This window comes from Rutilus rutilus, assembly GCF_951802725.1.
Source record: "Rutilus rutilus genome assembly, chromosome: 13".
In the NCBI taxonomy this organism is placed as follows: domain Eukaryota; kingdom Metazoa; phylum Chordata; class Actinopteri; order Cypriniformes; family Leuciscidae; genus Rutilus; species Rutilus rutilus.
In genome coordinates this window covers 22845711-22859515 of record NC_140218.1, presented here as the reverse complement: position 1 = coordinate 22859515, position 13805 = coordinate 22845711, and the positions used below count along the sequence as shown (strand labels likewise).

At 38.2% G+C, this 13805-nt stretch overlaps 1 protein-coding gene across 1 annotated transcript in view; it reads right to left on the bottom strand.

Moving 5' to 3' along the window:
• lamb2l (laminin, beta 2-like) overlaps nucleotides 1–13805 on the bottom strand; it is a 41453-nt gene that overhangs the window by 4063 nt on the left and 23585 nt on the right. Inside the window, exons 5-27 of the mRNA XM_084428357.1 lie at nucleotides 12809–12882; nucleotides 12497–12685; nucleotides 12332–12395; nucleotides 11080–11282; nucleotides 10840–10960; nucleotides 10567–10755; nucleotides 10275–10454; nucleotides 9821–9933; nucleotides 9611–9690; nucleotides 9174–9330; nucleotides 7620–7754; nucleotides 7359–7520; nucleotides 6723–6844; nucleotides 5187–5307; nucleotides 4812–5004; nucleotides 4508–4651; nucleotides 4131–4362; nucleotides 2906–3069; nucleotides 2609–2833; nucleotides 2311–2525; nucleotides 1088–1184; nucleotides 638–1010; nucleotides 158–342 (exon numbers count right to left, since the gene is read on the bottom strand). Of these exons, the coding sequence (XP_084284483.1) occupies nucleotides 158–342; nucleotides 638–1010; nucleotides 1088–1184; nucleotides 2311–2525; nucleotides 2609–2833; nucleotides 2906–3069; nucleotides 4131–4362; nucleotides 4508–4651; nucleotides 4812–5004; nucleotides 5187–5307; nucleotides 6723–6844; nucleotides 7359–7520; nucleotides 7620–7754; nucleotides 9174–9330; nucleotides 9611–9690; nucleotides 9821–9933; nucleotides 10275–10454; nucleotides 10567–10755; nucleotides 10840–10960; nucleotides 11080–11282; nucleotides 12332–12395; nucleotides 12497–12685; nucleotides 12809–12882 (3738 nt within the window). The remainder of the gene's footprint in view (nucleotides 1–157; nucleotides 343–637; nucleotides 1011–1087; nucleotides 1185–2310; nucleotides 2526–2608; nucleotides 2834–2905; nucleotides 3070–4130; nucleotides 4363–4507; nucleotides 4652–4811; nucleotides 5005–5186; nucleotides 5308–6722; nucleotides 6845–7358; nucleotides 7521–7619; nucleotides 7755–9173; nucleotides 9331–9610; nucleotides 9691–9820; nucleotides 9934–10274; nucleotides 10455–10566; nucleotides 10756–10839; nucleotides 10961–11079; nucleotides 11283–12331; nucleotides 12396–12496; nucleotides 12686–12808; nucleotides 12883–13805) is intronic.

Sequence of the window (13805 nt, the reverse complement as noted above, 5' to 3'; positions counted from 1 at the left end):
GCTATTTGGCTATTGGTTAATTTTATCCAATAGCCTAATTTTGCTGAAATGACTACCAGGCCAAATCATTTATTCTTTGGAACTAAATCACTTTCATTGGTCAGTTTTGATTTCATGTGTTTATTTGCATAATACTCGATAAGAAATACTAATTTACCTATCATTCCAGCAGTGAGGTAGTTCTCCAGCCCTCTGCGCAACTGGTGAAGCGTATTGTTCAAGTCTTTCAGTTCTTTCTCCAGTGCAGTTAGGTCTTGTTTCAGAGCTTTGTCGAGGTCTGCCGTCACATTCAGGTCCCGAATCACACCCATCAGACGCCCATCAGTCAAAGCGATCTCTGCTCTGAAATCATGTTCATTTACATTTACATTTACATTTACATTTAGTCATTTAGCAGACATTTAAAACGTGAATACCATCATTTAACGTGCAAGCAATGTACAAAATAACACAAAAATTAAGCTTGGTGAAAAATAAAACAGCTTTTGCAACATAATGCATGGTTTAAATTCAATTGGAAGAATGAAAATGTACAGTAACCCTTGCTAATGTAAGTGACAAACAAATCTGACGATTCAAAATGTCTTCACAAAGTGTAATGAAATTTACAGTGTTTCCCACTGTGTGGAGGCTTTACCTCAAGTCATCAATAGCCTGGCTGATTAAGTTAAAGGTTCCCTCTTGGTTTCCATCTTTGATCAGATCTTGAACCTGTGCTAGCTTCTTCTCCAGCTCATGGATGCGGCCGTCACTGACTCCGGGCACCTCACCCTTCTCCAGAATCATGGCAATGACATCCTTGATGTGGGTCAGATCTCGGCGGACCAGGCACACAATATCATCCCATAGCTGGAAGCAGGGATGGCAGGGAACACACTTGGGGAAGTTTCCGGTAAAGCCACGGGCGCACTCGTCGCAGCGACGTCCTGAAGCTCCCTCCTTACACTCACACTCACCTGTTACGCGGTCACACTGAGCCGTCTCGGACCCCAGGGGGTGGCAGTTACACTCTGATCAGAGGGAGATAAAGCACTAATGATCTGACACAGAGAAGAAGAGGAGTTAGAAGTATATGTGCAATACTCACCTTCACACTGTACTCTGGGATCACCCCAGTGGAACGCCTCACACTCGTTGCACTGCCGTCCTCCAAAACCTGGCTGACAATGACACTGGCCACTGAACTACAGGTACAAAGAGAGACAGAAGAAAAGAAACAGGGTGTAGAAAAAGGAGGAGAGATTAACAGTATATTTGGCCATTGTAACTAATTGCACAAATGATTAAGTCCGGAAAACATACTCAAATTCAAGTGGAAAAAAATGTATTAAAAAAGGATATAAATTAAATAATCCCAAAAAACAACAACTAAAATATTTAAATTGAAAGAAAACTAACATAATTATCACATTTATTTAATCATAATTTAAGTCTAAAATGTCTACTACAACTGTTTAAGGTAGTGAATTAATATTGTGCTCACTTTGAAATATTCTAGTGTTTTCTTTTTCTTTTTTTTACATTTAAGTTTATATTTTAAATTTAAATCTATATTATTTTGCAAGATAAACTATCATCCAATAGTTGGTGTCTCTTATGCTCACCAATTAAAAACAGTACTATTGTTTTCTATTTGAATATATTTTAAATGTAATTTATTCCTGTGATGGAAAAGCTGAATTTTCAGCATCATTACTCCAGTCTTCAGTGTCACATGATCCTTCAGAAATCATTCTAATATGCTGATTTTATGCTCAAGAAGCATTTCTTATTATTGTCAATGTTGAAAACAGTTGTGCTTCTTCATATTTTTGTGGAACCTGTGAGAAAAGTTAAATTTTTGTAACCTTATAAATGTCTTTACTGTCACTTTTGACCAATTGAATGTATCCCAGCTGAATGAAAGAAAGTTTAAATAAACCTACAGCCAAACTTGTGAATGGTAGTGTAAATTGTAAATGTAATAGAAAGTAAATAATATATTAATAATTAGGTTTAGCCTTAGTATAATGATAATATAGAAATCAATTAACACATTTTGCAAACAACATTTGTTGATGTTTTTAAAATGTCAAGCTTAGTAACACTTTATCACACACCAACTTTAATATTTCATCACATTTGGGAGTCCTTGGCAAAGTATAGTCACATCTCTTTATGTCATATTGTACCTTGGTTTATGTTTGTTTATTATTGTAAGGTTTTATCCTGCCATTTCACAATTGTCTAGAGGTTTTAATCTTGAGAGAACCTTGATAAAATAAAGGTTTAATAAAGATATGAATATAAAGAAAGATGGTCATACTGTACCATATTGCAATGGGTGCTGAGGGCATTTGGCTGGGCGCATCCACAGGGTTCACATCCAGAGTCCGAGCCGAAGTTCCAGTGGTTGGGGGTGCACTGGTCACAGTTGTGGCCAACGATGTTTGGTTTGCAGGGGCAATGTCCAGTCTGCCTATCACAGTGACATACTCCATCAGTACAGTAGCCCTGTAAAGTGCCAGCAGTTACACAAGTACAGCCTGCAGGATGAGACAGAGTGCAGAATTAGATTTAAATGCATGAATTCATTCACAGTTTTAAAGTTTTAAGTCACTGTACTTACGCCTACAGTCATGGGCGAATGCGTTTCCATAATAACCCAATTTACACTCAGAGCAAGAGTGGCCGTCAGTGTTATACAGGCACTTGAGGCATTGGCCGGTTCGTGGGTCACATGACTCTGGGTCCTCGGGTTCAATGTTCCCGTTGCACTGGCACGGCCTGCACGCCCCGCCAGGCTGCTCAGGATCACCATAGTAACCAGGAGCGCAGTGATCACAGCGAGGACCTGAGACAGGACACAGTCAGTTAACCTACTAAATTAGAATCAAAAGCTGTTGATTTACTGACTGTATTTTACCTGCATATCCTTCACGACACTGGCAGAGGATCTGGTTAGAGGCATAGTCTGCGTGACAGGAAGCTCCGTTGGAGTGTCCGCTGTCAGGGTGTCCTGGACACGGACAGGGGCGACAGTGCTCACCAGAACCCAATACTGGGTCACCATAGAACCCGTTTACACACCTAAAGAAAGGACAGAATAATCTATTTAATTTCTGTACAGAATAACATTTTATTCATTTTACTTCTAATTACTTTGTCTCGTAAAAATTTTTTATAGGGCAGTCTGGTGTTAAGTTTCTATTAGTATCATACCATACTTTATTATTTATTAAAAATAAATTTTTTTAGCAATTTACAAATGTTTTGTTTTTGATATTTTTACACTACTGTTCAAATGTTTCAGGCCAGTACGTTTTTGTTTATTGTTTTTGAAAGTCTCTCATGTTCACCAAGGCTGCATTTATTAAATAAAAAATACAGTAAAAATGTTAATATTGTGAAATAATATTTCAATTTAAAATAACTCTTTTCTGTTGTAATATAAAATTTATCCCTGGGATGGCAAAGCTGAATTTTCAGCATCATTACTTCAGTGTCACATGATCCTTCAGAAATCATTCTAAAATGCTGATTTACTGCTCAAGAAACATTTCTTATTATTATTAATGTTGAAAAACAGTTGGTTAATATTTTTGTGGAAACCGTAATACAATTTTTTTTTTTTTTTTTTGGATTCTTTGATGAATAGAAAGTCCAAAAGAACAGCATTTATTTGAAATAGAAATTGTTTGTAGAAATTTAAAATGATTTAGTCACTTTTGATCAAGTTACTGCATTCTTGCTTGATAAAAGCATTAACTTCTTTTTTTTAAATACCCTACCATTCAGAAGTTTGTGGGCAGTATCTAATAAGAAGTATTGATATTTATTTCATTACCCTGTTTCATTCAAACAGGGACTACAGATGAAAAATAGCCTGTATGGCTAAATATGGCACATTTACATGATGGATTTGAGTGCTCATGTTAATTAATGTGCATTGTCCCTTTTAAAATAAATAAATTCAAATTCAAATTAATGAGCTTTTTTAAATAATTCACTGTTGTACTTGATATATAGTTTGTAACTGCCTCATCCTCCTTTGCAAAGCGTGCATTACATTGTGACTTAAATCAGTGACCCAAATGTAATTCGTCACATTGATTTGGTCTAATTGATGTAGTCAGTGTACTGTTTCTCACCTCTCACACAGCTGTCCAGCTGTGTAGTCTCTGCACTCATAGCAGGCGCCTGTTTCAGGGTCACAGCTCTCTGCATGGCCATTACATTGGCACTGCCTACAGTTGGGGAATCCCCACTGACCTGGTTGGCAGTCTGAGCACTGGCGGCCATTCGCCCCATGCCGACACGGACACTGACCCGTCACAGGGTCACACTGATGCCCTACAGAGCCCTGAGAGTGGCAGTCACAATCTGTTGCAGACAGAGAAAGAGAAGTGAGAGACAATGAGAAATGTGTCAAGTTTAATCTAATTCTTAAAATAACATTTGTAAAAAAAAAAAAAGACAGTTACAAAATAAAGTGTACATCAAAATGTAATATAAAAAAGTGTCTCACCAGCGCAGCCATATGGCCCAAATCCGTACGTCCCCGGTGCACACTGATCACATTGATGGCCAATAACATTGGGTTTACAGTGACATTGACCTCCGACTTTGTCACACTCTGCACTCAGTGAACCCTGAGGGTCACACTGACATGCTGCAGAAAGATCACTTTTTTAGGAAGCCATTCATAAGAATCTAAACAACAGTATTAGATTTATCTGAAGGAAAAAGTAATGGATGGGTTATAATGTGACTTGTTTTGACAAGACACAGAGGAGAGACATTTATCCTTTGACCCCATCACAGTGACTCACCCAGGGCTCCATTGTGCATGATAGCAGAGATGCTGCAGATGAGTGTAGTGCACAGCTCCGCCAGCGCAGGCATCGGCAGGGTCGTGAAGGAATCCAAACACATGTAGACCTCCATCTCCTGCCGTCGACGCTCGTCTGGGCCGTCGTCACCCTGAAAACCAGGAAGCTCCTCATACCTGGGTATCAGCACAAGCTGTAAGGAGAGAGAGAGAGAGACATATAAGCATTTTTCACCAAAGACTTTTCACCCACCAGCAGAGGGCAGCACTTGTATTATCTGTGGTTAGGAAATTGCATCACAGGCGTTCCTAGTTTCAAGCATTTAATAACATGTGTATAAATGACTGATAATGGTAAATGAGAGAAGATCCTTACTGAGTCTATCAGAATGAAGGCGGTGAGATGTCGGTGAGACACGCCGTGGCGCTGGAAACGGATGGACACCACATACTGGTTGTTTGGTTCAAAGCAGAAGGGCCTTGGCATTTCAATGTACCTGTCAAAAGTTATATGCCATCACTAACAATATTCGTAAATGGTAATTTACAGTTTGACTATCTTGTAGACTATCTGTATTAATAGACTAAGACACACAAGTCTAGGTTGGCATATACAATGGGGTCCAAAAAAATCAGATGGGTTGCAATAAAAACCTTAAATTTCATGTCTAATTTAAGCTTGTAAATAGTTATAAATAACTGTTATCACATAAATTGACACTGATCTATTTAAATAAACCATAATCATACAGTAGTTTTCCTATTTAAAATAAAAACACAATCGAAAATCACAATTTGATAAAAACACTCTTATTTTTAAATATTGTTACAATTTAAAAGATAAAACCTTTTTATTTGAATACATTTTAAAATGTAATTTATTCCAAAGCTGAATTTTCAGCATCATTACTCCAGTCTTCAGTGTCACATGATCCTTCAGTAATCATTCTAATATGATGATTTGATGATCAATTTGATGATTATTATTATCAATGTTAAAAACACTGCTTAATATTTTTGTGGAAACTATGAAAAAAAATAAAAATCTGAATTTTTGGATAAAAAATATAATTTATTTGAAATAGAAATCTTTTGTTACATTGAGTTTGTTAAATTGAATGCATACTTGGCTGCTAAATAAAGTATTTCTTAAAAAAAAATCTTAGTAGTGCCTATATCACAGAAATATGCATGTACTATAGATATGATTATTATTTATATTGACAAACTATTAGTATATTAAACCAGCTTTAAAAGGGTGAAGCACACGACTCTGACCCTGACAGTTAGTACATACAGCTGCTTCCTTTTCCTATGTTGACAAAATTAATTCAAATCCCTTTCAAGCACCAGACATCCACCCTTATTTAGTTACCCACAGTTACACAGCAGCTCCACCAGCTTGATAATATCTGTGAGGTCTTATCTCCTGCTTGGGGTTTATTTCCCCATGGAAAGACTTAGACCAGTAACATATCCAGATTGAACTTCCTGAACTCACGTGACTCCATCGCTCCTTTATTTTTCTTGTTTCTCTCACTTTCTCCCAATATCTTTTTTTTTTTTTTTTTTTGCTCAAGAGATGCAGCTTTTGACAGAGTCTAATTTGCTCCTGCATTCCCTGTGCTTTGGGACGAGGCCAGAAATCAGATTAGAGTCAGATTGCAATGGCACCTAAAAACTCAGCCATGCAGGAAAAAGATCAAAACAACTGCCATGGAACGCAGTAACGCAAGTGAGGGTTGGCTATAATAAAAGAGTACTTTGTACATAATACATAATAGTACACTTGCAAAACTATGCAAGAAGTGCTTAAAAAGAAATATGAATGTGCACTTGCATCCAAAAACAAAGCATTTACGATATGTCAGGTAAACAAGGACACGCACAGAAATAAACACAATGATATTACCTCCTGTGGTGGGGCATTGTGACTGTGTACATCTGCTCTGTGGGCAGCATGTTTCCACAGCGGAGACTTGTAGGTAAATTCAGGGATGTCACGCTCACTAAAGCTTCCCAGTCCTCTGTGGACTGCATGCAAACAAAAAGAACAGACAAAATGATTATAAAAATGATTGATTTTAAATCAAATTTTAGATATGGGATATTTATTGACAAAAAATTACAAAAATGTAATTAATCTGTCATCTGTCATCAAGCATTGGTTCCCATTGACTTTCATTGTATGGACAAAAAATATAATGGATGTAAATGGGAAAAGAACATTCTTCAAAATATATTCTTTTACATTCCATAGAAGAAAGAAAGTCATAAAGTTTGGAACAACATGAGGGTGAGAAAATGAAAATTCGTTTTTGAGTGGACTATCCCTTTAAGTAACTATTAAAAGACACTGAACCAAATTAAACTGGAATCTATGTTTCTGGAACATGGTAGCTGGATTCTAGCTGGTCTAAACTGGTGCAAGATGGTCATTACTAGTAGATGGTATGATCAGCTGGTTGTTGTTTGTTTGGCTGGTTAAAGATAATCTACCAGCTACTGTAGTAATCAGCGACCACGTTCCGAAACAATGACCACAAACCTCTGGCTCGTATCGGATCATGATGTCATATTCCATGGCGTAAGGGATGTTGCTGATGGTGAACTCTAGGCCAGCTCCATCTTTAGCCCGAGCGAAGCCTGGCCCGGTCCATGTGACCATCTGACCCGGCTGTCTCTCTCTGTGCACTATGCTCACGCTAGGCTGAAAACAGACACAGACTCATATTAAAAAGGATACAGCAGTTTAAGGTATATAGCAGCTGATAAAGGTGGAAGTGGAGTTATCTGAAGGGAAACTCACTGTTTGTTGCAACTGTCGGATACGTCTCAGTGCTGCCCTCTGTTGCTGGGCGATGTGACGGTGACGGCGGTGTCTTCTCAGCTGATAGTTGAGATGCTGGACACAGTCGGTCTCTGCCTGAGGCCTCGGATTGCCCTAAACAACAAGCACACATATCGTGCTCACCTTAATATTCAAGATATAACATTGATTAATACTGGATAACATGAATACTCTGGAAAACAGAGTATGACGACAGTATGTCCAGAGTAATCTCATACTAATCTTCTAGTATGCAGTAGCCTATGTAAACTATTCTTCCAATATGCATTATTTATACTGTGCACACAGTAAGAAAATGTCCAAATGTGCATTACATAACCAGAGCATATTCCATGGGATATTATATTCCACAATGCAATGTGCTCAACTTGACCTTCCATTTTGAAAGTTATGACTGCACAAGAAATTACACCAAACATGAAAGTTTGGGGTCAGTATGATTTTTTTCAAATAAATTAATACTTTTATTCAGCAAGGAAACATTCAATTGCTCAAAAGTGACAAGCATTTATAATGCTAGAAAGAAACTTTTAAAGAATATTGTGCACTATACAGTAGGCAATACAAATGTCTTTCCAAGCACAAATGCAAAAGCAGAGCACAACTTGACACTCTTTCTGAAAGAAGTGAGTGAGGTGGCAGGGAGTGAAAGTGTAAACTGTAATGATGATGGACGAGAGAGTGAGAGACTGTGTGAACCAAACAGTCCTGGTGTGTGTTTGGTGGGCATTAATAACTCGCACTGACGGGCTGGCATCTCTTCTGCTCTTTGATCTTATTCTGGGTCACTTCAGCTGCGGACCCGTGAGCATTCTGCAGTTTGTATGTGGGTTTGTTTGTGTATGATATAGTGTGTCTGGACAACCAGCACTGTCAGTCTGAGTTCCTGCGGAGGGTACGGTGCCATAACAAACCAACCTGGAAAAACCTCACTAAATTATGATAGATTCGTGCTTTAAAAAAAGCCAATGAAAAAAGGAAAATAAATATAAATGATTTTTTAAATGATTCATTTTAACTGGGAAATTGGAAGACAAACTAGAACTTTTTTTTTAACCAAGGCTAAATCACCAAACCCATTGTGACTCAGAAGATATGATGGTATCAGATAGGCATGCGGCTCTGAGTGTTTTGTGTTACAGTGCAGCGGAAGTGAAGGTACCTGAGGGTTTAACTCACATGAATGTAAACTAACAAAGGAGACGGGTTTACATTTAACATATTACATCAACATTTGGTTATGTTAGGGGCTGAAAGATCCAACTGAACCCAAAAATCAGGGAATTCTTTCTCTGACATACACAAATTACTCTCTCTAGATCTATGTGCAGGATCCTGTTTCCATGGCCCATGATACCAGCATCACATCCAAGAGAAGAACAGACACCTATTCATAACAATGGGAAGATTTATAGCAGTACCCTTATAATATGACATGAAGTTTAGGAGTTTAGTCTGCCAAAAGAAAAAACAACACAATGTTAAAATGCAAGTATTAGGTGCATTACTCACAGGAAGAGCGGGATCATCAGGGGAGTGACCTATAGCACCCTCTGCTTCATATTTGTAATAATCCAGAGAAGCACAGAAAAACGCAGGCTGCACTTCAGCACACTTCCGACCAATCAGATGAGGCCGACAGTCACACTGACCGTTGTCCATCATGCATCTGAAGGTGAAAGGGAAAAGAGTTTATTCACAATTGTCATAGATATCTTGAAATCTCTTCACATCAAGGGCCACCTTGCAGTTCGGCACTTCCGTTTAGTTCAATTCTTTAAACAAATTAAACAGTTTTGACCTTAGTACCAATGCTAATCAAATCCAAGAACAACGTTGGACTTTAATTTGGGTATATCAAAACTACAGCCAGATACCAGACACTTCCTTATTGCTAATCAAGGGTAAATACACTCGTTTAAATGCAATAACTGACATCAGTGACTCACCTGTTGCTGGTTGCACCACCAAAGTCACACTCACAGGGTCTGCAACCTGCCAGATCATTACTGAGTCCCCAGTATTCAGGCTGTGCACAAACAAAAATACATACAGGCATTAAAAAAAAAAAGATTTAAAAGGAATGTAATGGTTTATTGGTGAGAGAGAGAGAGAGAGAGAGAGAGAGAGAGAGAGAGAGAGAGAGAGAGGGCATGTACCAGGCACTGATTGCAGTAGCGACCAGTGACGTATCTTTTGCAGGAGCAGTCCCCGCTGATCTGATCACATGGGGCCCCCAGCATGGTGATGCCACGGGGGTCACAGTTACATGCTGCCAATGACATACACATACATGGAACACATAAATGTCACATACAGAGGCCCCTAAAGTTATTTTCACACTTAAAGATAGGGTAATGTTTTTCATAAACACTTTTTGTTATACTGGTTGAAACTCTCTTCACATCCTGATAGCAATCAATAATAGAAAAAACTGGTCACTTCTGTGGAAGTCTCAGGATCAAAAAATGCATAAGTATATTTAAGCATACAAAATGTATAAATGTCTTTCCATTAAACCAAGTAGAATTTATATTTTAAGTATATTTTAAGAAATATACCACAAATGTTTGATGAACTTCAAACATCCACTAAACACATGCAAACACTTACGCTGGCATCCCAGTGTGTTGTCAAGACTGAGTCCATAGTGTCCCTCTTTGCAGTAGTCGCAGCGCTGACCCCTGACGTTCTGCTTACAGCGACACTGACCACCAATCATACCCAGATCTAGATCAGTATGACTGTCACAAACTCCTCCCTCTACAGAGCCCACAGGGTCACAGTCACAGGCTGCACACACACACACACACAGGAAACAACATGAACAACAGGTAGGAGAAACCATGCACAAAAAAGTCCCATGGAAAGGCTTTTTCTCAGCAGATTATCATGAACAACTTACAGACACATGCAGCCGGGTCTCTGATGTCTCTAGCTGGATCCTGATAGTAAAAATGTTTACAGGTCTCACAGTTGCGGCCCATGGTGTTATGGAGACAGTTGTCACACACGCCTCCACTGACGTTCCCAGTAGCCAGATACACCGCCATGTCAAAATGACACTGATTGGAGTGACCGTTACAGTTGCATTCTGGGAAATGGTCACATATTAATATTTTTTTGTTGACATTTTAATTAAGATTTTCTTGAACCTCTACAAGCGTGTGTATCTTACCCCTGCAGGTGTGTGCGTTATCAGTCTCGGCGGGCCTCCAGGGTGCATCATGGTAGAAATCTCTGCAGAGCTCACAGTTTAATCCCACAGTGTTGTGCTTACACACACAACGTCCATGAATCTGTCGGATCAAAAGTGTAGGATATATTAAATAGTGTGCTTCATTCACAATCCATCAATGTAAGAATAATAAATTGTTCTTTGAAATCAGAACTACAAATCAATCTGACAGACACCCACCATGCCTGAATCCCTAGTGGTCACTCCAGGTACTGGTGCGCACTCTGACGCGTGACCGTAGCAGAAGCAGCTCCCACGCACAACCAGCTCATGCAGCGCATAGTAATATTTCTGCAGCACGTCAGGGCGGCGGTCAAGCAGGTTATCGCCCAGGGTGTGCAGTTTAGTGAAGTTTATCCGTAAGTTAGTGATCCGCAACAAATCTGAGGGGAGATTGTGCAGCGGCTTTACTTGCAGTTTTGTGAACAGGGACCAAACTGAGTAAATGTGAGTTATTTACTTGCTAAAGCCGATTTTACTCTCAAGGTAACCATTAATAATTCCATTGCAATAAAGACAAATATATATTTGAAGTAATAGATAATGCACATCCAGACAGTTTTTAATAGCAAAATAAAACTCGAAAGGGTGATCAGGATGAAGTGGAGGGGTAGAGGGGTTTACCCTCTTGCAAAAACAACTGACTGGATGTACATTATTCTGCTTATTACACAGCTACTTGTCAAATAAGTAAATAAGATTACACTTTATTTTAAGGAGACGTTGTTAGTGTAATTAAACAAATAAGTAGGTTACTGAGTAATATTATTTAACTACATGTAGCATACTTACTATAGGTTTAAAGTTAGGGTTAGTTGCTTGTAATTATGCATAATTTACTATTATTACTATAGTAACTACACGTGAAGTATAACTACAAGTTAACATAAAAGTGTTACTGTAAATAAGATGCGAAATATTGATTTGAGTTTAAATATTTTATTAGCTCATTAAACGCAAAGCTTCTGTGAAGAAAAACAGTTGCTAGCAAGCAGCTTTGAATCTGGACGAACGAAAAAAAGAGTTAAAAAAAGTTTTAAAAAGACGGACATTTAAGGGATAATGTATCACTTATTGCACAGCTTTTCACCACATAAACAATTACGGGGCCATGAAATATTGATTTGAGAAGAAAACTTTTTTTAAATCTTCCCTGTTTGTCATCTTATAATTCATTACAGTATACAAAACTATCATTCTAGCAAAAAGACGGACATTTCAACAATATATGCATACTATTAGTACTGAAGTCCTCCGGTTTTATTACAAGGATAGTCGATAACTGAGGTGCAAGATGGCAATATCAGGGAATAAATGACCTCAGAATGTCGTGACTGACAAGTATTTCAGAGAGCCGTGTAATAATAAAAAATATATTCCACAAAACAGTTACATGTGAAAAAAAAAAATGGTTATACTGTACTGCACTAACCCTGAATGTCAAGACCGTATGGGTCTTTGACATGGATCGCAGGATCCAGCACTTTGTAGATGACCTAAAATAAAAATAATACAGTCATATAGTGGGAAAGCTGAATCCAAAAGTAACATTAAAACAGACTGAAACACATCCATAATACCATCAGCTCACACTCACCTCTCCCTCAGTGGACGGTTCAATGTCAGAGTAGCGCTCCTCACAGATGACCTCATCAATAAACCGAAGAGAGTGGGCAGGGACCCTGGGGAACGTCTTGGTGCAGTTGTAGGCGAAGTAGCGATATGGCCTCCATGTACGGCCAAAATCTGAAGAACGCTCAATCATCATAGCAGCAGGTCTAAACGTCTGTGGTTACAGTTACAGTTAGGCTTGTTTCACTTTTATTAATAAATACTTTTATTTATTTAAATTGCTAATGTAAAACTTGAAACTTGACGTTATACACTTGAAATCCATTTATATACACACCTTAAACTTCATGATGAGATGAGTAAAGTGGAACTCTGCCTCAAGATTTAGTCGAATACTGACATTCTCCTCTCCTGCACACAAATGAACGAAAGAAAACCAGTAATAAACTACAAGTATTCAATTGAATTCGTAAAATGTTTCATTATAAACTATTGAGTGAAAACAAAAGCTTATTTAAAAAATTAACATGAATTTCATAACTTTTAGGTAGTAGAATTACTTAGGGTTAGGGTTCGGTTTAGGGTTAGTTATTTGTAATTTTGCATAATTTACTGTTATAGTGCATACATGTAGTAACATGTAACTACATCACCTTAAAATAAAATGTTACCAATATATATACAGACCCTTTCCAAAAAATTTGAATATCATGGAAAAGTTTATTTATTTCCATAATTCCATTCAAAACGTTAAACTTCCATAAATTATAGATTCAGGGCCCACAACTTAAACTATTTCAAGTATTTAGTTGTTTATTTGTACATAATTTGGGCTTCCAGCTCATAAAACCCACGAAAACAGGATTTCAAAAAATTTGAATATTACATGAAATCACACAGTAATTACACAGTGGTACCATGGTCATTGAACCAGGTTTTGGTTCTTTTGGCAGTGTGGGCAGGTGCAAATCCTGCTGGAAAATGAAGTCAGCATCTCCATAAAGCTTGTCTGCTGAAGGAAGCATTGAAGTGCTCTGAAAATGTCCTGGTAGATGACTGCGTTGAGTGGACAGCACAGTGGACCGACACCAGCCGATGACATGGCTCCCCAAACCAACACAGACTGTGGAAACTTCACACTGGACTTCAAGCATCTTGGATTGTGTGCCTCTCCATTCTTCCTCCAGACTCTGGGACCTTGGTTTCCAAATGAGATGCAAAATTTGCTCTCATCAGAAAAGAGGACTTTGGTCCACTGTGCTTTATTAAATCCAGAGTCAACGCAGCCGTCTACCAGGACATTTTCAGAGCACTTCATGCTTCCTTCATTTTCC